Here is a 23,015-nt window from a genome sequence, read left to right as displayed (position 1 = left end):
CCAACGAAACTCCAAAAACGTGTCAAATGGAGTCTACGTTTACAGCATACCTTACTCAGAATTGTGTATTACTTCTACTTATTCTTTTTATCATGCTCTTCAAGTTATTTTTAATTTCAGACCCAATGGTGACACGCAAGATGATTCATTTATTAACTGGTCCAATATACTTACTAACACTTCCCTTCTATCCACTCGATTCTATTCTTTGTCGAATTCTCTCATCTTCCCTTCCATTCACCGTATCTCTTCTTCTGTTATTTTCATATACCTTTCCCACATTACAATTATCCAAAATAATGACTGGGTTAATGTCACGAGGGGGGAGTCCACACGAGTTAATTCAAGGGCCTTTCTTTTATTCATTTTTAGTGGCACTTTGGTCCTTACTCTTTTGGGATTCTCCACACGCCGTTTTCCCAATTCTTATATTAGCTATTGGAGATGGGATGGCCGCCATAATCGGCTATTATTCCACTAACACTTTACCTGCTCCGTTCGGAAGAAAAACTCGTGAAGGAACTCTTGCTTTCCTCTTGTGTAGTTTCCTCTGTGAATTACTATTCTCTTACTATTTCTATAGTAAATTCTTCTTCCTTAATTCTTCAATTCTGGCTGTCGTCGGGTGTGTTATGGAATATATCTCACCACCAATCTACGACAACTTGGCTGTGCTCTTCTCTTCGACGGCCATCACCTATGCCTTAAATTGGTCGTAATTGGAATAACATTTTTAATACCATTTTTTAAAATTTGCGCGTGAAAAAAACAAAAACATTTTGAATAACAAAAATATACAGATATGATACATTTAACATATAAAGAGGTCACCTTATATTGCGGGATGAAGGAAACCGATCGAAGAGTTGGTCGTGTCTGAAGAGTATATTTGACAAAATACGTGGCGAGATTTTGAGAGATGGAGTCAAACAAATCATCAAGTTCTTTTCATTCATCATGTTTATTTGATGTTTTTGGACAATCTTTGTTGTCAAATGGCTGAACAGCTGATTTGTCACTTTCCTTCATATAGTATTTGGAATAGTTATTTGAATTATTCTTTTATAACTATAAAAATGAGAACAATCTCACCATCTCTCAATGCCGAGATTGAAATTGGTGGAAACAAACGTCTAATATATCCTTAGTTGGGGGGTAAATTGTGTTCAGTTCTTTCTTCAACTTAGTCACCTCGAAGTTTTCCGTTTCGACGATTTTGTACAACTTTTTAGCGTCTTCCTGTAACACCAATCCATCGATTAATTCTCGAAAGAATTGTTTAATAATATTAGTAATTGAGTGAATTGAATACCTTGACCAATCGACTTCCTCTGCGTTTTCAAGTCGCGTTCGGATCTTTTTCATTTCCTCGGCGTCGCCCGAGAGTCTAAAAATGCCTTCGACTTCCGTTGATGAGTTTTCGATGAATCGAATAGCTGTAAATAAGAAGTATGGGACGTTTAACCCGTCCAAAGGTCGATGACAGACCATAACGACTTTGAGAGGTTGCCCGAATAATGGGATGTACGGAATGGCTCGAATGGGGTGTTCAAATTTCTCGACGTTATTTAAGATGAGTTTTGTTTCCGTTATAAATTGGTCCGACGCACGCGTTATAACTATTTTTTCTACAACTTTTAATACAGGAACTCCATTCCGTAACGACACGACGGGGACACCATAGATCCCAGTAAACGCAATTGTATTCTCAACCACTGAATACCTCATCGATGAGATTAATGGAACGGCAAAGGCCTTTGCTCGCTCTAAAATAACAACATCAGATTGATGTGGCGGAATGACACGTGGTGAAGCACGGCGACGGGGGGATGTACTTTTAGAAAATTGTCCGTCTATGCCGGCAAACAAAATGTGATTTAATATTAATTGGATCCGATATTCTTCTAATAACTCGCCATCGTCCCGAATAGTGGTCGTCACAGTCCCCATCTCAATACTATTCGCCTTAGAAAAGATGTGTTGAACAATTTCGAGCGTAGCTCCAGTCTTCGACATATCGTATTTTCTAGTTTTATCGGTCTTTTTCTTTTTTCAATTTCTTCTTCTGTGGATTGTATGTACTATTTATTTATAATTATTTTACTATATTTTTTCTTATGAAAAAAAGCTGTTTTTCGTTTTATTTTTATTTTTTATGATTTTTTAATTTATTACAAAAATTGGATGGAAATATTATCATCATGGATTGGGACAAAAAATGGTAATAAAAATTTACATATTTTTTATTAAAAATTTACTAGTCAATATGGATTAAATATATAATATTTATATTATATTAAATATTAAAATAATAATATTTTAATATTTAAATAATAAATAAAATATTAAAATAAAATAAAAATAAACTAGAAATGAACCATTTTTGAATTAAAAATAATTAATAACCAATCAATAAACCAAAACACAATCATCCTCACAAACAACATCAAACGTTACGGTCTTCTCAATCTCACCAATCTTGACGAAAAGACTTCCTTTTCCTATTTGATAACACCAGGCCACAATCTTGCACTCATTCTCGTTCTGCACAACCACTCCAGAAATTCTTTTTTGATTCAAAAAAATGTGAGATTGAATCTCATCAATTCGGAATGTCTTTTGCGGAATGACAGCACACATAAGGCTGCCACATGGGATTGACTTCTCAAGTAAAATAGTGAAATCAGTTGTGGTGGAAGATGGGTCAGACGTGACTCGTCGGGGGACACCGACCACTTGTTTCGTTGTGTAATACAACCGTACATTGTCAAAGAGGAGTTCAACAGACACCTCGAAAGGGTTGATGCTCCCCGTCACCACCACGTTTTTTTCTTCAGTCATTCCTCCTGTCACCTTTACCTCGAACTTCTCTTCAACGGGGTTGTTAAACCGGTCGAAGAGTGCGATGGTGTGTTTTGAAGGTACGTCTATTTCGGCGATGATCACATCAAGATCCTCATTGCCCTTCTCATCAAACATTTTTGTTTTGGACCAGTCGACCTTCTCAGGTAGAACAGTAAAGACGACTTTGTCGAGGATCGTTTTCTTGTTCAGTATCTCTATCTCATATTCCCCAGTGCTGTACAACACTGGAGTACAGCTGATGTACCCCTCTAGACTATTCTCAACAGCAAGGATCATGCGCTGAGTGTTGTACAGGAGCTCCATCGACACTTCACCGATGGAAGTGATGTTCTTTAAAAAGTCAAAGCATTTCAGAACAATCGTCTGAACAGACCCAGCGTGGATTGTCGGTGAGAATGACGCATTGTGCGTCTTCATATCTCCAGGCACAATTTGAATGTGGATGGAATCTCCACCACTGCGTGTTAGTCACTTTTTATGGTGATGAGTGGTGGTATTAATAATTTATTAATTATTTATTAGTAAATTAATTATTAAAGTGATCAAAACAAACAAACAGAAAAGATAACAAATACTCTCCGACAAGGGACTTATTGATTTTCGGAATTTCAACAGTAAGGTGGAGGGGGCTTTGGATCGGCATTTGATACACTTTGCCGTTAAAGACACAGTTAATCTCCTTTGGTGTACCAGTAAACGTTGCAGCGAATTCTCCCAGCGCGTCGGCACGCTTCACAATAACTGCCTCCTCTTTCCACATTATTTCCGGCTTCTCGACAGAATCACTTTCAGTCTCCATCGGTGTTATTACCTTTCCCTCGATGGCAGAGAGTATATAATTAACGAAATAACCAACTTTGTTGATGAGACTGTCGGTCGATGTCCAAAATGTGTCTCCAACAGTCGCGTAAAGACATTGAGATGTTGGCACTTTTGACGTTAATAAAAGTGTTCGACAGTTGCATATTGACTTTATGTCCTGTTCTGGAATTTCGTCGAAAAAGACAATCAGCGAGCTCTTCTCGGCGTTTGGAAGAGCTTCACAAAACTTAGCGAATGTTTCCAAATTGTCGATTTCGACCACTGTGGTCGAACTAACCTCCAGGGCTTCTGTTAAAATCGGTGAAATTTGGTGTTTAGAAAGCCAAATAAGAAATTGCTCGTTTTGCGTCACCGTCACTTCGTTCCGACATATGTGGAACCAAAGAAGAACCAACATATTTAAACTCCACTCCCCAAGCTTGTCGCTCACATTTTCAAAATCTTTAAACACACCTCCAAGGTGGTGGTTGTAGTACATTGCTTTATAGTCACACCACTGTTCATCTTATATGTATAAAATAATAAAAAATGATAAAAGCAAACTCTCAACACAACGAAATGAGACGTTTGGCGCCGTTTCTAAGTTCTTGACAACTCCTTTTAAACATTGAATATCGATGGGATCTGTCCAATAATCGTATTTTGTGATGTTGTTCATGACAATAACAATAACAAGTTCATGTCTTGGAGCTTTTTTCTTCTTAAAAACATTTTAAAAACATTAAAAAAAAATAAAAAAACAATTTTTTTAAATATTTAAAAAACATTTAAAAAACGTTTTTAAAAACAATTAAAAAAACATTTTTTCTTAAAATAATTTTCAAAACCCAAATGGTATCCAAAAAACAATTCCACTTCTATTGTTGCAAAGAAGAACTAATAAATTTTGTTGATAAATATGTCGAAGGTTTTGCTTCTTCTTTTTGTGTTTCATGTGATGACGGCCAGCGCCACTGAGGCGCTTAATTTGTCGCAGACGATTGCTCTGTTAGTAGAGAACACGTTGACATCTTCTCTCTCATTAATAAGTACTTTATTTGTAGCGTATTCGATGGTGTATCTTCGGCTCTTAGCAAAGGGTATATCTCACCAAATGATATTTTGTTTATTATGTTGTTCTTTTGTGAACCAATGTGTAGTTCTAGCGACTCTTTTTATCTTGCAAATGTCTCAAATGGTAGCTGATAACACGTGCAAGTTTTTTGCAGCAGTGATGCAGTTTACAGATCTATCGCAGTGTTTTTGGGTTTTAGCAATAGCCGTTCACATTGGGATTTCCTATTTTGTCCAAAACACGTTCATCAAAAAAAATTACTTTGTCATTTCAAATATCTTTGTGTGGGGTTCAAGTCTCGTCTTATCTATTATCCCCATCGACGACTATGGAATGAGTGAAGTCTGGTGCACAACGACTAACAAGTATTGGGACTTTTTCACTCTTTATATTGTTGTCGCTATTGTAGCAGTCATCGTATTTGTTATATATATCGCTGTCATCATCCAACTCGTCGTTTCAGACAAGAATCTGAAGTTGCGGCATTTGTTTGCAAAACTTGACTATGAAAATGGACTCAACGGAAGGGTCATCTCACTCATCAGAAAGATGGCAATATACCCGTTGTTGTATATCGCGTGTTGGCTGATTCCTTTCATCGACAGACTTGTCCCTCTCTTCGGCGACGACATTCAAGTGGTTTGTTATTTCTTTATTTCTTTCGTGATGTGATAATGTGCGGTGCTGACAAAGTAGCCATACCAAGTGAAGTACATCCACTGCTTTACAATCCCATTGCTTGGGTTTATGAATTGTTTATATTACGCTAAGGACGTCTCGTTGATGGTTCGATGGAGGATTTACTTCAGAAACTGGGGGATGTGTTACTCATGCATTGGAAATGGGGAGGAGATCATTCCCGACGATTAATTGATTATGTTGAATTGGTTTCGGTTCTTTTTTCTGATTTTCTTACAATTATAAACTCAAAGTGTGAGCCAAAGCCAAAAACAAAAATCTCAAAAAGCAAATCAACAAACCGATGAGGAGCGAGATCAACATCCAAGGGATGTATACCACTATTCTTGAACAGTGGTTCGGTGACCTCAACAGCGCAATTTGTTTGTTTTGATTCCACGGGAGCGACTGACGTCAAGCGACGGAAAATGAAAATCTTGAGATGTTTCTTGGAATGATATTTTCACTTTTTGCCGGGTTGCCTTCAGTTCTATTCGTTTGTAGATTAACACTGCGTGAATATGGATTGACAAACAGCTGTGGAGTAGCGTATCGGTACATGTAAAGCTTGGGATGATCGTTGGCGTGTGCACATACTTCTTTTACTTCTCGATAACCCACGTCATACAACTGTGACTTGTTCATTTTTATTTTTATTCTCCAAATCCTCCATTTTTTGCGTTTAAATGTTCTTTCGTTCTGTCAAGGTTTTTATTTTGTCGTTGTATGTTTGAGATTGAGAAATGTGGAACGATAACACACTTAAGGGCAAAAAATAAAACACAAAATAATGCTCGTTGTCGTGACACGACCAGAGTGGAACGATTTTTTAAAATCGTACATGGAGATTCTGCGAGGTACCTTTGAGATGATGAAGTTGGACGGCAGTCTGACTAAAGATGACATCAGGCAAATTGTCGAAAAGACAAAACAGAGGTACGCCAATATCAAGCTGACTCCAAACAAGAACGATGGACAAGTTGGAGAGACTGAGTGTGCTGCGGCAGTCTTTGCACTTGAGATGGTTATAGGTGAGTTGACTCAAAGATGCTTTCCATGCGAAATAGAAAACTGAAAGAGTTGTTTTGAGATAATTCAATCGTTGTTTTGGGGGTTATATATATGACATAAATCAATTACTTATGAAAATATGAATCATAAATAAAATTCTATTATCTTTAAAACAGAGTTTTTAAGTGAATTCATAACCAACTTCATTGTCATTTTCTTTTACTTTTTTGAAAAAACACTCTTCAAAGTACTGTTTAACTTCTTACCACAACAAAGATAAGTTATATTATAGTGTATCCATGCAATTACCATATATTAAAAAATCTTTTTTCATGCCAAATTGCCATTCTTTACACACAATTACTTAAGGAAAAAAGTAGTGTTCAAAAAGGCAATTCACTTCATGAAGTTGTAAAAATGTAATTTTGAACCATTTTTATTGAATAGAAATTTAATTTCTATTAAAATTCAGATATTACAAATGTAAAGTATCTAGGATTTAGTTTTAATTGCACAATTAAATTCGGTTTTCCTTGTTTTTATCGTTGTTACTTAATTCTAATTAGTCGAATTGGCATTTCACAATGTTTGAATTAAAAAGTTTGTTCTAATTATTTTTAATCAAATAAAAATGATAATTTGAATTTTTCTTTGCGTCGACACCTCATTAAATAAATAAAGATACATTACACATCTCTTTTTGTTAGAATTATAACTATTAGATAGTGAGTGATTTTATCTTTTTCAAACCCATTCACCAAAGATTTGAATGTAATTGTTTTAAACTTTTCATTCTTCAGGGTCATCTGGGTGATATGATGGTGGTATGTCGATGGGTTTGCTCCCAATCGATAGAGCTCTAATTCGCTTTGGAAGTGTAATTGAGTCAATCCACTTTCTCGTATGATCATCGATCTGTTTCGACTTGAGTTTCGTCATCCGCGCTGTCTTCAAATTTTTTTTGGTCAGAGCCCTCTGCAGTTCTTTAAGCCATTCTTCTTCCGTGATCATCCCAAGAAACACGCGAATTGATGGGAGCTGTGTTTTCGCCAGACTATTATCATTGTTGATTTGTCGAATTCTCATCAGGGTTTCCCGTTTTTTCGCGACTTAACTGAGCCATCGTTCTGCAAAACCGTCATTTTATCATTTTTGCAATCTTATTTTTTTTTTCCTAATTAAATTTTTATTTTTTGGGATTAATAAATAAAAACTATAAATATCATCAATAATATCTATTTTTTACTATACTTGCAATTTCCACACAAAAGGATTATACTCCCACAATAGTAAATTAAACTATACATTCCAATAGCAATTCTAAATTCCACGTTTTTGGTCAGTCAAAGTCCATTTTTTGTTTATCAATTATAGAAGATTATTTACTGTAATTGTGGGATAATTCGATTAACATCATGATTCCAAAAATGGAAGCAAAGTAAAACAGAATGAATTATTAAAACTACTATAAAAAATCATATCAATATAGTAAAAAATGTATTCAACGAACAAAACGAAAGAAAGACAATAAAAAAAAGAGTACCCAAACTCATATATCAAACAAAGGAGATGTTTGTTCCTTTCAAAACTTGAGATTCTGAGTTGTATCACAATTTTAACAGATAGGACTTTCTTCAAAACCGAAGCACAGGTCCTCAAATACATAAAACAGTGCACAAGCCACTCGACTTATGGACCAAGACCAGACCAATACAAAACAATCTGTTCACTCACTTTTCAATCGTTTGTTTTTAAAATCATAAAATGCAGAACGAGATTGAGAGGCGGCGGAATGAGAACACTTTTAAGGCGAGAAAATCGAGCAGTGACTGACATACAGCGATTGTCGAATCGTGATTGACGCGCTCCTTAAGAGGCTTGGAGATGACGGAAAGTATTGGAGACACATATACAAGTCGCTCCTATTGTTGTACTTTGTTATGGTTAATGGATCACCGGAGGCTGTGGAACTTATTAAGAGAAGAGCCATTGAGGTTAAAACACTCCACTCATTCCAAAAGATCAAGGAATCCACTGGGGCTGATGTTGGTGTTAATATCCGAGAACGATCAATTGCACTCAGCGAACTGATCAGCGACGAGAACCTTCTTGACAAAAAGAGGAATGCTCCAGACAAAGAGAAGAACGAGCTTTTGAACGAGGCAACAGTTTCTTTGGACTACAAAACTTCCATTACCGAAAAACACGAAGAGAGAAAGAAGGTCGAGTTGGCGTCAATTGTTCTTAAAGAGAGCGACGATACAGAGTCTTCGGAAATAACATCTGACCGATCAGAGAAGACAAACCCCGTCCCGCAAAAAAGAGATGACCCATTGGTTTCCCCAAGATATCAAACCGGGCAAAATGTGTTTGATGTACTTGACCAGAGACCAAGAAGTGCGTCAGTTTCATGTAAAGTTATTTCGGCCCCAAACTCAACCAAAAACACCCTTGCAAAGCCAGTCAAAAAGACTGTGTCACCGGCACAGAGACCAGACCAGAGAATAAACGAAAAGCCAAAGCTCGACGCCTTTGATTTGCTTGGCATGAAGCCAACACAACAACCAGCCAACACTATGCCAATACAAAACGTGAGACCATTCCCCGATGTGTTGCCCCAACAAACCCAGCCAACCCAACAGTATGGTGTTTTTAGTTTCGACCAAAAGCCAGTTCCACAGAGTGTCAGTGCGGGTGTTCCAACAAACCAGAACGACTCGTTTGTGTTTGACGAACAAAGACCAAGAAACCTCGATGGGAAAGTCGAAACGGAGAAGTTCAAGGGGATCGACTTCTCGGTGCTCACGATCGACTCTCTTGCGTCAAAGCCAAAAACTCAGACGGTCCAACAGCCACAAGTCCGAAAGACGCTAGGCCAACTCTAATTTTTTATTTCATGCTTTTACTATATTTTCTTACTTTGTAAACCATTCAAGATATTATTTTTTGAAACAATATATTTTTTGTTGTTAATTTGTAATAAGAAAAGAACAATTAAATAAAAACGATCATAAATTATAAAAAGCAATTTTTTCAACGCAATTGATGGTATTTTTCAAATATTTTTCAAGAAATAATTGTTAAGATCCTGAATTAGAAACAAAAAAAGTATAGTTTTTAGAACAAGTAAGACTAGTATGTTAAAAAAGCAATTTATCTGAAATAAAAAGAATAGTTTAGTAATGAATAAACTGGTTCAACCCACAAGAAGTTCATGTATTTTTGAAAAAAGAACGTATCTATTTTTGTTTTTGTTGAGGAGGTTGGAACGAGTTATATAGCCAAAATGTCGGGAAAAACGGATAATTTATAAGTTAAATTTTGAAATGTGGTGTGTTATAATTAATTAATGGTTGTTTAATGATTTATAATAATATATTTTTTCCCGGACAAGCAGCTGGAATAAAGGCGGTGGAATGATTTGAAAAAAGGGTTTCAAAAAATAAAAAAGACAGAATCTGCAGCATTTTTTCAATGACGTGTGAGCACTAAAAGTTTTGGGTTTTCTCTTTTTGGATTCTAAAAAATATGAAATGTGCGTATATCGCGTTTAAATTGTGTATTATGTCGGGATTGCAACATACGTCACGTCCGGGTGAATTGATACATGGGGAGCCCGTGTTTTATATAAAAAGTTCCTCAGAGAATCTCAAAAAAGAAAACGTTATGTCAGTCCAGCCGAAGCAAGGCCACATGAGTTTCATGACCCAGTCACCGGTCATGTCGATTAGTTGGTCGTCCTTCCCCACCGTCCCTTTGCGGTGCCTCTACACCACATTTACCGACACAATCACGTCGCACCTCTATATTTTGCAGTACGTCGTGCAGAGCGATACGATCACCAAAACCGTGTCGCCTGCAATCCACGACCTCCCGTTCACGCCAACTGCAGCACACTTCACACCAAAGCCCGTCTCAAACAACGACATTTTTGTAACTTCTGGTGACGGGCTCCGAATTTTCTCAGTCTCAACTTCGAACGACGTCGGATTACTCGAGACAATGTATCACCCCAAATGCCCACTTCCATCTTGTGGGTTTGATTGGTGTCACCAAAACCCAGACCTTCTCTGCACCTGGTACTTGGATAACACGTGCTCTGTGTGGAACGTTGAAACAAGGCAGATGACATGTACAATTAAAACGAAAAAGCAAATATTCGACATGAAATTCTGCCCGAATTCGCCTGACATCTACGGTGTCGCGTCGGAGCAAGGGTTGTTGCAACTTAATGACACAAGAATGGACAACCCCACTATGCTTCTCTATCAAAGCCCCGACGCTCCAGATCTGATGAAGCTGTCGTGGAGCTCGAGTGATCCGACAAGGATTGCGACGTTCTCGTCGTTTGGGGACAGGGTCGTTGTGATGGACACGAGAAAACCATTTGAGCCGATGACTCAACTCAAAATAGCACAAAACCAAGTCAGCTGCATCGATTGGTCGACAACATCAGCAAATGAGTTGTGCATTGGCACACTTGACAAGAAGGTCATGGTGTGGGTCATTAAGCCCACAAACCAAAACGAAAACTCGCTGCTTGAATTCTCTTCAGAGGGCGAAGTAAACGACGTCTGCTGGTCAAAGGCAAACCCGGAGTGGATTGGGGCGGCCATGAGTAGCTCTGTGCATTATCTCCATGTGTAGGTGACTAATCCTTGATTATTTGTGTTTGGTTCGTCTGTCCGCAAGTAAGTGATTCATTAGCCAATCGACTCGTTCAGTTCTTCAACGCACTTTTCGACATTTCACTCCCCTTTTTCTGCCTTTTCAATCCATTTGTTCCGTCATTTTCAATCTTATCCTCTCATTTCACTTAACTATATAGTTTAATTATAGTTTATTTGCATTATAATAAATATTATTATTTTTTATTTAATATTTAATTAATAAATAATTATAAAATTATAGAAAAAAATTAATATAAAGTCGGATTTTTAATTAACGATGGAGAAAATTAACTATACATTTAGTTTTTTAATTATAATCAATAGCTTTTTTTTCTTTTTTTTTCGAAATAATTATTTTTTTGTTTTATTTTTAAATTTTTTTACTTTTTAACCAAATTATACATCCAAAAAAGGAAAGCAAGAAATGTGGAGTTTGTAATTCATCTCTGATGAATTCTCGAGTGATATCAACCAACCGGCAGACCATTTAATATAGTTAATCAAATGAGTGTCATTGTTGTGATGTGGTTAATAGGTTATACCAACTGATTTGAAAAGCAAAGAAAACGATTGACAACCAGCGTTTCTTTGAAAATGTCAAATGGTAAAAATTAATAAGAAATTTACTATTTATTTATAATTTTTAATTAGCGATGGTCGATACTATATATTATAATATAAAAAAATAGATATAGTAAATTTCCTTGTTGTATTTTTGGAATATCGTTAATTAGAAATCAGACTTTACAAGTTTTCAAAACTCAAAATTGAGAAAAAAGTACTTGGTAAAAATTTTTTTACTAAGTACTTTTTTCACACTTTTTTCAATAAAAGAATTATAATTTATAATTAATTTTGTTAATAAATTATACATGAAGTAACAGAATTATAATTCTTAATATAAAACAAAAAAGAATCGATTATTATAGAAGTTAACATTCGTATATTACTATTTTTAATGATATTAAATTATATATTAATGTAGACAATACTATATATTATATAGTATATACTAATGTTTTAAAATAAAATTGATAAAATAATATCAAATGTAAGAAGGACTATTTCCTAATAATTATTGAGAAAAAACAGGTGGAAAGATTAATACAAAAAGAATTGTTAGAAAACATTAAAAAAACACCCAAACTATTTATTTTCTCTTTTAAACAAAATGTATCTTAAATACAAAGTAAATTTAATTAAAATAAATAGTTTTTTCAACTTTTGAACTGTTCGAAAAAAAATAAAAAACAATCATTTTTTGTATAAATTTTGTAATTTCTCGAAATATATACAAATTTATACAAATTTCTGAATTTATAAATCGGCGATGGGAGAACAAGAAACAACACGAGATTCGATTGGGCGGAACGATCGGAGTTTTGCACCACCATTAGTCGGTCCAACTGAAACCGTTGTACTTGTAAAAATCATCGAACCTAACAACAACAAGGAGGACGACAAGGAAAAACGAAAAGAAAAACAAAATCTCGACAGCGAGTCGTCGGAGTCAAATGACTTATCCACACCGCGGAACTTTCAGACAATGGACGTTTCAAGACCATTTCTTGATCAACAGAACGAAGCGTCGCGGACGTGTGTGTTACTCTTTGCGTTCGGGTTTGTCATGCCGTTGTGTTGGATTGCTTGTGGTGTGATGTATTTAAAGTCATCAGTCAGAACAGAGCGATTGATGGGATATACGTCCTTCGTCCTTTTTGCTGTCGTTGTTGCGGCAATTTTCGTCTTGTTTGTTGTTGCTCTCTTAGTCCTCGGCTTTGTCATCGATGTTTTTTAAGCCAAATTTGCTGTTTTTATACCGCTCACGGGTTTTCGTTCCAACTCTTCAATCTCAACTTTTCATTTCATCATTTTTCAAAGATGAAAGGTATTCTCATTTCTTGTCAAGGAAAAAAGGAATTTTATCAACTTTTCACTTCATTAAAAATTAGTAACAAAGTGAGTTAATTGTTATTTCATATCATGAACAAAACGTATTATTATAATTATAATTAATTAAACTAATTATTATCTAGTTAATTGATTTAATAAAGAGTGTTTTATGTGATACAATTAATTGAGATTTTTAATTTGACAATTAACTTCTGTATTTTATGTTATTTAAATAATTAAATAATGCAATTAATTGTAGGGACCTACATTTACCACCACCACCACCTTTACCAAAATAAAATATTTGCCGCGAGTGTTTTTTAAAGGAAGTCCACTTTTCAGCTACTGTTTGTGCGTCCCCATGTCACCCACTTTCCTTGTCCGTACTGTGTGGACGCGGATGTGGTTCCCCCCCGCTTGCGGGGGGTCAGGGGGGATCCGCGCCAAGGGAGGACTTGGAAAGTGGGTGAACGGTGCACAAACAGACTGTTTGAGTGTGTCTTCAGAGCCTTCTTTTCAATGCTCCGTCTTTCTCGGTTTCCACTGACTCGAGGTGAATTTTCGGCATTTTTTGAATTCGGGAACCATACCTAATATTATCCCAGTTTCCTATTTACTATAATTTTAATTTGAATATGATTCGAAATAGAAAAAATAAATCTATTTTAAGAGGTGGTGGTGGTCAATGTAGGTCCCATTAATTGTATATTTGGTCTCTTTTCGTGTGGAGAAAGATAATACAATTGTTTATTCCGTTTCAAAAATCACATTTTTATATGTTGTATATAAATATATTAATAATATTCATTATTAAAAAATTACTATTTGCATTAGTAATAAAAATGATTCAATAAAAATAAGTTTAAAAAATAACAAATCAAACAGATTGACAAGAACGGAACGAAACAACGTAAAAAGAAAAGAATTATAAAATTAAGCCTGGACTTTAGCTTGCATTCTTTTGAGTTCGTCAGACATTCTAATTCTTTTACCGATAACAGCACAAGAACATTTCGTTGATCTCACAACCTTCCCTTCCGCATTAACCTTTGCTTGTGACGTCCACTCTGCGAGTTGAGACTTCTGTGGGACCTTGACGATCTTAATATTCTTTTCTTTGCAAAGAGCGGTGATGAGCTTTTTGTAGTCTTCTTCGTCCAAGTCCTCAGCAATGAACGCGTACAATGCATTATCGTTTTCGATGAATTTGAGTGATTGTTTCAATCCCTTAATCAATGTGCATTGTACCTTCGCCTGTTTTAATACCTCTTTGATGTCCTTCAACTCTTGTGAGAGCTCTTCAACTTGCTCGACTTCTTGCGCAACTTGGGCTTCACCGTTCTCCTCAGACATCTCTTCTTTTCAGTTTTTAGGGTTTTACTATTTTCTTTAGTTCTTTTTAATTGATATAATAACGACGTTTGTTCAACTGTTTATTTAACGTGCTAAATTAATTTAACGTTATTTTGCTGTAAACAGAATTCGTTAATTTTCGGTGTGTTACATCTTTATAAATAGAAATATTAGTATTAATTAACTAGAAAATAGAAATTCAAAAAACTATATCAATTGCAAGTATTATAAAATATAGTTTAATATAAATAAAAATATAATACAGTGAAATACATTCACATGTGAGAATGAAAAACAATAAAAAAATGAATTAAGAGTAGTACAGCAATTGAGAAGAAAGAACTGAAAATTAGATGACGCACGTATTTGTGTTATATGGAGACAAGACGAGCGGGAATGCATTGAACTATGTAACAGCAAATGAACATCAAGCTCATTCTATGGGGTATTTCTTCCCAGTTCTTCCATTCCAAGATCCTAATACGTCCACATTCAAACTCTCTCCACAATTTACATATAGTTTAATTACTTATGATAACAAAGAGGTCAATGGCATTGAAAAACATTTTCCGGCTTGTACCAAAGAAACGTTAGAAAATGTTATTCAGTGGATCGACAGTGAGGAGGTCTTAAAGAAATCACAAACATCATTAGACGGAATGGAAACAAAACGAATGAACTTTTTTAAAGAAATGAATAAAAATCAGCTGTTTGCACTCCTCAAGGCGTCAATCACTTTAGACGTGGAAAGTCTGACTGAAATGACAAGTAAAATCATAAGTAATCAATTGAAAAATCTGGACACCGAAAAGATGAGAATTTATTTGAACGTGACAAATGATTTCAACGAGGAAGAATCTTTAAAATTAGATCATCGAATCGCGACGGGAAAGGATGATTATGTCCCCGTTCAAAAGAAACAAACCAAACCTGTCAATAATCTTAATAATCTCAATAATCTCAATAATCTTGAAAATCTCGAAAATGTCGAAAAAAACGTGCGTCCCGCAAAAAAGTCGACAAAAAGCGGAAAAATTGCGAAAAAGTCGATTTCCGAGAAAGTCGAAATTTCAGACAGCGCCGAAGAACAACCAAAAAGCGGAAAAGTCAGTAAAAAGGCCATTTCGGAAGCCGTCGAGAGCGCGCCGAAAGTCGGGAAGACTGGAAAGGTGAGTAAAAAAGTTGTTATTGAAAAAAGCGAAAAAGTCGACGAATCCCCGAAAACGGGAAAAGTCGGAAAAGTCAGTAAAAAAGTGGCGACAGAAAAAAGCGAAACCCCGCGCGTGGGTAAAGTTGGAAAGGTATCAAAAGCTGTTGTAAAAGAGGTTCAAGAAAGTGTGGATATAACAGATAGTCCAGAAACAGTTGAAGAAGGTCAAAATGAAATGCCGAAAGTCGGGAAAGTCTGTAAGACAGTCGTTTTGGAAAAAAATGAAGAAAATGACGAAAAACCGAAAGTTGGAAAAGTCGGGAAAAAAGTCACAAAAAAAACAGAAGAAGGTGAGGAGATAACAAAGCCAAAAATCGGGAAAATAGGGAAAGTTAATAAAAAGGTTGTCGAGGAAAAGAGAGAGGAGATTGACGAAGAGAATGAGCAAGAAAAACCGAAGATTGGAAAAGTCGGAAAGGTGGCGAAGAAAGTCGTGAAAGAGAATGAAGAAGAACTCCCAAAAGTTGGGAAGGTTGGAAAAATCGCGAAGAAAAAAACAAATTAATTTCTTTTTGTGTGTGTTATTTTTACTATTATATTCTAGTTTTTATTAATTACTACTAGTTATATTATTATTATATTATAATAAGTACTAATTAATTAGTTTTAAATAAAAACAAAAAAAATTAAAAATTAAAAATTAAAAAAGTGGAACTCAAAAATAAGTAAAATTAAGATGAGCGGTTTAATTTCGTATTTTTGGGGCAATACAACAGACGAAGTCCCAGAGGAAGCTTATCGCCGTATTCAGCAACTCCCAATGAGTCATCTTTCCTATTACCCCGTCGTTGTATCAAAAGAGCTGATGGCTTATTTTAAGAAAACTGAAATAAAGGTGCAACCCTACTCCCCGACACATAGTGTCGACACATTCTTTTTTAAGACGTCTGCTACAACTCCTATTGAACGTGTTCAGGCTTTGGCAGAAGCATTCAAGAATACTCTTCCGGTTGTGTATTGGACAGACATTCAGATCGACGAAAGAGCTCCAGCGGAGTTTTACTCAATTTATCTCCCAATGGCACTGAAAAACAAATTCAACACAGATTTTGTTATTCAACACGGGAAAGTCATCTGGGATTCCACTCTTGCAATCTCAAAAATTGACGTTGACAAACTGATTTCCCAAAAACGAACGACATTCCCCAATCTCGTTCTGCCACTTTCGTTTTTCAAATCGAAAAACTCAAAGAGCGTCGAAACTGTTTCTGATGGTCTTTTTGATGAAAAGAGCTTCACATCGAAAATCTCGTTTTCTATTGAACCGTCCCCGATCTCAAAATTCGTCCTTTCCAAGTTTGAGAAGTGTGTGGAACGCGAGATGAGAAATAATCTCGTCTGGCCTCAGGACGAACGAATCTCAAAGGGAAATTTTGAGAAGGGCGATAAACAAGTAGTTTTCTTTACTATAAACGAAAAGTCAAAAAAATTCTTTTTGGAAAAATACGACGCACTTGTTCGACAAATTTTGGAGTCCGTTGTCAACACAACACTCACAACAAAAGACGCAATCGAGTGTTGTAAAAGATTTAATTTGAAGACTTCTAAGAGAGTTGCGGCTGTCAGATTAGCAAAATCACAGGAAGGATGCGCAGTTAAGATGATGTGTTTGTTTTGTACTATTATATATAGTTATTTTATTATTAATTATAATTACTTATTTCTATAGTAATTATAGTTATAAGATATTAATTATTACTTTTGTACAATAGTATATTATATAATTTATTTATTATAATATACAACTGTTCTAATTGTAGTTTATAATTTATTAATATATTTTTTAATAATTCTGAGATACAGACTGTGTACCAGAAAACCGCAAGTTTTATTTGGAGATGTTTGCTGCGATTGAAAAAGACTTGAAACAGGTTCAGTAATTTTTTGATTGATTGTTGTTTGCCAATTTTCTTATTAATAAATAATAATTTATTAATAATAAATTAATACTAAAAATACTTTTAAAATGTTATCCATTTTTTAGAATTAAAAACAAACTGAAATAAGCTATTAAAAATACCATTATTTTCAACAAAAAAAATATTAACTTGTTTTTTCGGAAGAAATAGAAGAGTTTTTGTGGTGATGGAATGAGATTGAAGATGGCAGAAAGAAACCGCATATAAGCACGGAAATTTACAACAAAAAAATACAAACGAAGAGTTCTATATTACAGAAACGACTTTGAGCGCGGGTCGATGCTGACCTTCCTGATGTCTGAAAAGATCCCAGAGGATTTGCACATCTCTGATTCTGCTGGGTAGTCTGTGTAATCATATTCGTTTCGAGTTTTGTCGCTTTGCCGATCAGAGCTTGTCTTCCTTTCGTCGTTGACGAGAACGGAGAAGACGTCCTCGATCTCTTTGAATGTTGGCCGCTTTGTCTCTTTCTTCCTCCAGCACTTCCGGATTGTTTTTCCGTATGGACAATTAGTTGGTATCTCAAGTCGTTGGCCTGAACATACAAATTCCAATATCGATTCGTTGTCAGGAAACTGCAAAGGGTTATACGGACACTTTCCTATCCAGATCTCCAATATTGTTATAGCGTAGGAATAAACATCCGACTTGTTGCGCAGCACTCCCCCTCGGAAAATCTCAGGCGCCATGTAAATTGGTGTCCCAACATCTCGTGAGGCGCGGCGGTGTGACGACTCGATGCAACTGAGAGACGTCCCGAAGTCAGACACTTTGGCTACAACTTCGTCGTTCACGTTATTTGATACAACCAAACAATTGTCGGGTTTCAAGTCTCTGTGGATCACGTTGTTTGAATGTAAGTAGAGCATCCCCTTCGCAACGTCCAAACAAAATCGCAATTTAAGTAAATTGGAGGCAAAGTTTTCCTTCAAAAATTTCTTCAACGACCCCAATGGACAGAATTCTATGACCAACGAAATCGAGTCTTCGGCAACACATGACCCGATGAAGGAGACAATGTTAGGCGAACGCAACCGCTCGAATAAAGCCACCTCCTCTTGGAAAGCTGGTCGTAATTTCTCCGCCGAGTTTTGGTCGGTTTTGACCATTTTCACTGCCACGTCTTGACGTCTCCACCGTGCTTTGTAGACAATCCCAAACGTGCCTTGTCCGATGGGGGGTTGACTCAACACCATTTCGTCCCAGTCGAGTCTTGTTGATAATTTACTTTGCGCCTCCAATTGCAGTGTCACCCATAACTTGTCGCATTTTTCTGGGCGGTCCATTTCGTCGCTCTCATTGGAGTTTGCAGAGTAACTTGAGATCGACTCCCGAAAGTCGGAGCGCCGCACACTTTTTTTGTCTTTGAGCCCCTTCACCACTTGTGTTGGTGTGTCGTTTTGCATTGCCTTGATCACTTTTCGCATTGACGGAAATTTCACCGTGACGTTAATCGTCTCGTGGATTGTTGTTGTACACTCGACGCGGATTTGGACTTTGATCTCAAGGTGTTCTCTCTTCTTGACAGTTCCTCTCGACGGGCTGAAACTGATTTGGTACTTCTGTTGAGTAATTCCATAAAAGATGAATTTCAACGAGGACTCCGAAAAATTGACGATTTGACATTTCATTTCAGTCACCTGCCCAACCTCAGGCCGACTTTTGTCGTCGGTGAAGTGAAATTCCTTTGGAGAGATCCCAAAATACTCGTTGGGGAGATTAACAAGAAAACATCCTCTTTTGTCAAATTTGATGTTGTTCATCTCCATCATGTTCGCCTCTTGTTGCTCAAAGTTGATTTCTTTGCACAAGATGATGTACTTACATATACAACATACCAACAGGACTATATACACTATGACATAAAAAAGCCCTCCAGAAATTAATAAATACATCGTTCGCCGTTTCTTGACACTGTCAATACACCCACCATTCATGTCACTATAAAAGCCAGACTGACACTCACACTCATAACACCCATTACTATTCCCATCACATTCTTCTCCTTCATCTAATTTCCCATTCCCACATCTTTCACTCAAACAATTTCTTCGTGGAGTTTCGTATGGCAGATATCCAGTCTTACACTGGCACAACACACAACCTACACCATCATCGCACTGTATCATTACTATTTGACTTCTTATAATACTTAAAAAGAATAATTATATTATATAATTATAATAATAATATTATAATAATTATAATTATTATAATATTCAACAAACTTCTTCATACTCATCTATCGCATTGTTCCCACACGTCGGAAGAGCACACCCACTATACTCCCCAACTACTTTCGGGTAATATCCATAGTAACACATACACGTCTCCGGCGAGCAGTTGTCCGATACCATCCCTTCATACGACACATCACACTCTTCCCCACTGTCTACCATCCCATTGCCACATTTGGTGCAAATCTCGTTGTGCTTCACATACGTCTCGTTGCACACACATCCCTCCAATGCGACCGAACAAAACCCATTTAAACAAGAAAATGGACAAACTATACTCCACGCAATTGACAACGGCTGTGCTTGTGGGCTCGATATGAAAATGAAGTAGTCGAACTCCGCACTCAATTTCGCAAGGGTTTTCGCGCTTTTCCCGCAGCCGCTGTAACTGTACATCTCGCACGTTTCAATGTCACAGGAGAGGTTGTTCCCATTCATCTCAAACTGTTTCAACGGCGTTTTGATGATATGAATTTCAGTGTCTGCGTCGTTGTTGTCGCACGTCGAGATCAGCACCGACCGGTCCGCCCCGCGCAACAGAAACCACCACCCCAACGCTGTTTTAGGTCTACAGCTGGATTTGCTGAAGATTCCGTTCTTCAAATTGATTTTAGTGATATAAGGAGTTACTGTGATATCGTTCCAGTACAGTTCTGTGTATTGTTCCGAGCAGCAGTGAACGATCTTTCGTGTGAAAAGGACTACATTGCTTGTCGGCACCATCCCGTAATACCCAAACAGTTGCAAGTAATACCGCCGTTTGTGTAAAAATCCAATTAAAGAGGCGGAGAGGATCACTTCATTCAAATCGTCGTTACTCGCTAGACAATCGGTCGACGTGTTTTCATTAAAGTCCGACGAACACGACGTGTAGAGGGAAAGGACGGAATCAAAGCCAGTGAATATCCCCTGAGCTGTCACAAAGTCGATCACATTCTGCGTGTAGATTTGATCCACTTCAAACGCATAATACCCCTCGTCCTCAACATCAACACGAAACCACACACTTTTGGCATACGGCGCAGAGGGGTCAAAGACATGCCCACACATCTCCTCGCTCAATACAAAGTCGTCTTGGGCTACGTTATAATTCGTATTTTGTGCCGTGTTATTATTTAAAGTGATCACTAAAGTCTTTTTCATTGTATACGATGAACAACTTTCTATTTGAGTTTCGTTGTAGGCAACACAATGCATAAAACCTTCCATATAATACCCTTCTCCACATCTATGACAATCCCAGGAATACTCCGGGGGTGTACATAACGCACACTCGTCCGGGGAAAGACACCCACCAGAACACCCTTCGATCTCACATTGGGGCTCACACTGGCCTTTATTGGGAGTGTAACGGCTCTCGCACAAACAGTTCTCACAATGATCCGTCGAGTCACATTCTTCGTCAAGCCAGTTGATGACGCCGTCGCCACACGTGTTACCCAATGTAAAGAGATTGATCGAAAATGGGGCAAAGCCAAGGAGAAATGTATTTACTAACAAAACGAGTAGTACCGTTTTGATAGTCGAATGAACCATCAATAAAGTAAGACGTTTTGTTATTTCGTGTTTTGTCTTTTTTTCGATTCATATTGGTATAACACTTTTTTTAATTGTTTTACTATTATTCATTAATTCTACTCACTTATTTGTTTTTTTTTGGCGTGGTGTGTTATGTTGAGGCTTTTTGGTGGACAAAACCCCAATGATTTCGGGAGATAATTTCTTTTGGGTGTATTTTTATACACTTTTTTACTATATTTATTAATAAATTTTACTATAAGTTTACTATACTATGGGATGTTTGAAAAATCCAAAAACAACTCCGAAATAAAAATTGTTTTCGTTCTTTTTTTGTTTTTTGATTACTTTTTTTTCTAAAAATTATGAGTCAAAATTTGGGTTTTATAGTTTAATATTTTTTTTTCATAATTTGGGATTGTATTATTTATTTATTTATTTATTTTTAATTGTTTATTTTAAGTTCTCCCATTCGATGACATTTGACAACATTTTTATTAACCAGATATTTTGTTTTTTTGTTATTATTAAGTAAAATATATTTAATTTAATAAAATAATATTTTTTTAAATGTCTTGTTGCCATATTTAAATAGATTTTTTTCAAAAAAAAAAGAATTTTGTTGATTTTAGTTCATCTATTTTTAAAACAATTTCAAAAAAATGTGAAATAAATTTAATATAAAATAATTATTATATAGTTTAATATTACTATTAATAAACTAAATTAATTAACTGTCCATTAAACATTCTATTTATTTTTTTCTTATTCAACAAAGTTTGTTGAACAAACTTTCGATTATTTTATTTAAAACCAAATTTATTTATCTAAAATACTAAAACCAAAAATTACTCTCAAAAAATAAATGAAAACCAAAACATGGTTCGAAAAACCCAGTGAAAAAAAAATAATTAAAACTAAAAACTGCATTTTTTAATCTCATTTTTCGAACAAAATATTACTTTTTTATGAAAATGATCAATTTTTAGCCTAAAAAATACCCTAAAACCATCAGTTTATATCAGCCAATTATTATGTTCGATTTCGGGACATATAAAAATAGTAAAAAATTGTCTAAGCTCAAAAAATAAAATGAACAGACAGACGACAAAAATTATTAAAACCACTACATGTTGTTCATTTTACACAATTCACAAAAAAAACGATGATAAAATTTACTTTCCGGCACATTGAATACTATAGTTGATACTGAAGTGATTGAAAGACTTTTTTGATCATTTTTATTGTATTTTTTAAACCAAAATATTTTTATATAGTCATTTTATTTTTAACAAATAAAATACAATTATTTAAATAATAATAATAATACATATTTATTATTTGTGATTTCAATTGATTGTATATCCAAGGTCCTGAATTCAACAATTAGACCAGTCAAAATCATGTCAAGAATGAACAACATCGAGATAAAGTTGGGACATACTTTCTACATGGATGACCTCAAAGTATTGGCCCGTTCCACAGTTGAAATGTCCCAAATGAACAATATAATATTGCAAATGTTTGATGCAATGGGAATGGAAGTCAATCTTGAAAATGTGGAGTTGCATCCCGCAATAATGCTATTATACCAGATAACATGAGAAGTGTACCTGTTATTAACTCTGACAGACCTTATAAATACTTGGGAATTGAAATAAATGACATAGTTGAAAAAAAAAATAAATATTGTGAAAGAATTATAAAGGAAATTGAACAATGTATGAGCAAAATAACGAACACAGATTTAAGTGCGATTAATTTTATAAGAACAATTAATGCAGA

At 35.7% G+C, this 23,015-nt stretch overlaps 10 protein-coding genes across 10 annotated transcripts; 7 read left to right on the top strand and 3 right to left on the bottom strand.

Annotated features, from left to right (window-relative positions):
* Positions 1–26: 26 nt before the first annotated feature.
* On the top strand, positions 27–719 carry EIN_398830 (hypothetical protein; the record flags this gene model as incomplete). The annotated part of the gene is made up of 1 exon (XM_004258636.1): positions 27–719. The coding sequence occupies one exon, from the start codon at positions 27–29 to the stop codon at positions 717–719; it is 693 nt and encodes a 230-aa protein (XP_004258684.1).
* A 108-nt stretch (positions 720–827) lies between these two features.
* On the bottom strand, positions 828–4,345 carry EIN_398820 (hypothetical protein; the record flags this gene model as incomplete). Its single annotated transcript, XM_004258635.1, has 5 exons — positions 828–1,007; positions 1,132–2,007; positions 2,443–3,322; positions 3,423–4,167; positions 4,231–4,345. 5 exons carry the CDS (start codon positions 4,343–4,345, stop codon positions 828–830), a joined length of 2,796 nt encoding a protein of 931 aa, XP_004258683.1.
* Positions 4,346–4,585: 240 nt separating this feature from the next.
* On the top strand, positions 4,586–5,611 carry EIN_398810 (hypothetical protein; the record flags this gene model as incomplete). Its single annotated transcript, XM_004258634.1, has 2 exons — positions 4,586–5,384; positions 5,448–5,611. The coding sequence occupies 2 exons, from the start codon at positions 4,586–4,588 to the stop codon at positions 5,609–5,611; spliced, it is 963 nt and encodes a 320-aa protein (XP_004258682.1).
* Positions 5,612–8,370: 2,759 nt separating this feature from the next.
* Positions 8,371–9,315, top strand: EIN_398800 (hypothetical protein; the record flags this gene model as incomplete). The annotated part of the gene is made up of 1 exon (XM_004258633.1): positions 8,371–9,315. One exon carries the CDS (start codon positions 8,371–8,373, stop codon positions 9,313–9,315), a length of 945 nt encoding a protein of 314 aa, XP_004258681.1.
* Positions 9,316–10,096: 781 nt separating this feature from the next.
* EIN_398790 (protein TRANSPARENT TESTA GLABRA, putative) lies at positions 10,097–11,077 on the top strand (the record flags this gene model as incomplete). Its single annotated transcript, XM_004258632.1, has 1 exon — positions 10,097–11,077. One exon carries the CDS (start codon positions 10,097–10,099, stop codon positions 11,075–11,077), a length of 981 nt encoding a protein of 326 aa, XP_004258680.1.
* A 1,353-nt stretch (positions 11,078–12,430) lies between these two features.
* On the top strand, positions 12,431–12,898 carry EIN_398780 (hypothetical protein; the record flags this gene model as incomplete). Its single annotated transcript, XM_004258631.1, has 1 exon — positions 12,431–12,898. The coding sequence occupies one exon, from the start codon at positions 12,431–12,433 to the stop codon at positions 12,896–12,898; it is 468 nt and encodes a 155-aa protein (XP_004258679.1).
* A 1,028-nt stretch (positions 12,899–13,926) lies between these two features.
* EIN_398770 (40S ribosomal protein S12, putative) lies at positions 13,927–14,346 on the bottom strand (the record flags this gene model as incomplete). Its single annotated transcript, XM_004258630.1, has 1 exon — positions 13,927–14,346. The coding sequence occupies one exon, from the start codon at positions 14,344–14,346 to the stop codon at positions 13,927–13,929; it is 420 nt and encodes a 139-aa protein (XP_004258678.1).
* A 353-nt stretch (positions 14,347–14,699) lies between these two features.
* Positions 14,700–16,061, top strand: EIN_398760 (hypothetical protein; the record flags this gene model as incomplete). Its single annotated transcript, XM_004258629.1, has 1 exon — positions 14,700–16,061. The coding sequence occupies one exon, from the start codon at positions 14,700–14,702 to the stop codon at positions 16,059–16,061; it is 1,362 nt and encodes a 453-aa protein (XP_004258677.1).
* Positions 16,062–16,232: 171 nt separating this feature from the next.
* On the top strand, positions 16,233–17,436 carry EIN_398750 (hypothetical protein; the record flags this gene model as incomplete). The annotated part of the gene is made up of 2 exons (XM_004258628.1): positions 16,233–17,163; positions 17,360–17,436. 2 exons carry the CDS (start codon positions 16,233–16,235, stop codon positions 17,434–17,436), a joined length of 1,008 nt encoding a protein of 335 aa, XP_004258676.1.
* A 290-nt stretch (positions 17,437–17,726) lies between these two features.
* On the bottom strand, positions 17,727–21,248 carry EIN_398740 (serine-threonine protein kinase, putative; the record flags this gene model as incomplete). The annotated part of the gene is made up of 3 exons (XM_004258627.1): positions 17,727–19,595; positions 19,704–21,016; positions 21,080–21,248. 3 exons carry the CDS (start codon positions 21,246–21,248, stop codon positions 17,727–17,729), a joined length of 3,351 nt encoding a protein of 1,116 aa, XP_004258675.1.
* Positions 21,249–23,015: the final 1,767 nt, after the last annotated feature.

The sequence above is a fragment of the Entamoeba invadens genome, assembly GCF_000330505.1.
Source record: "Entamoeba invadens IP1 unplaced genomic scaffold scaff_1105074724775, whole genome shotgun sequence".
NCBI classification, from domain to species: domain Eukaryota; phylum Evosea; order Mastigamoebida; family Endamoebidae; genus Entamoeba; species Entamoeba invadens.
The sequence above is the reverse complement of the archived record's forward strand: the minus strand, read 5'-3'. Positions and strand labels throughout refer to the sequence as shown.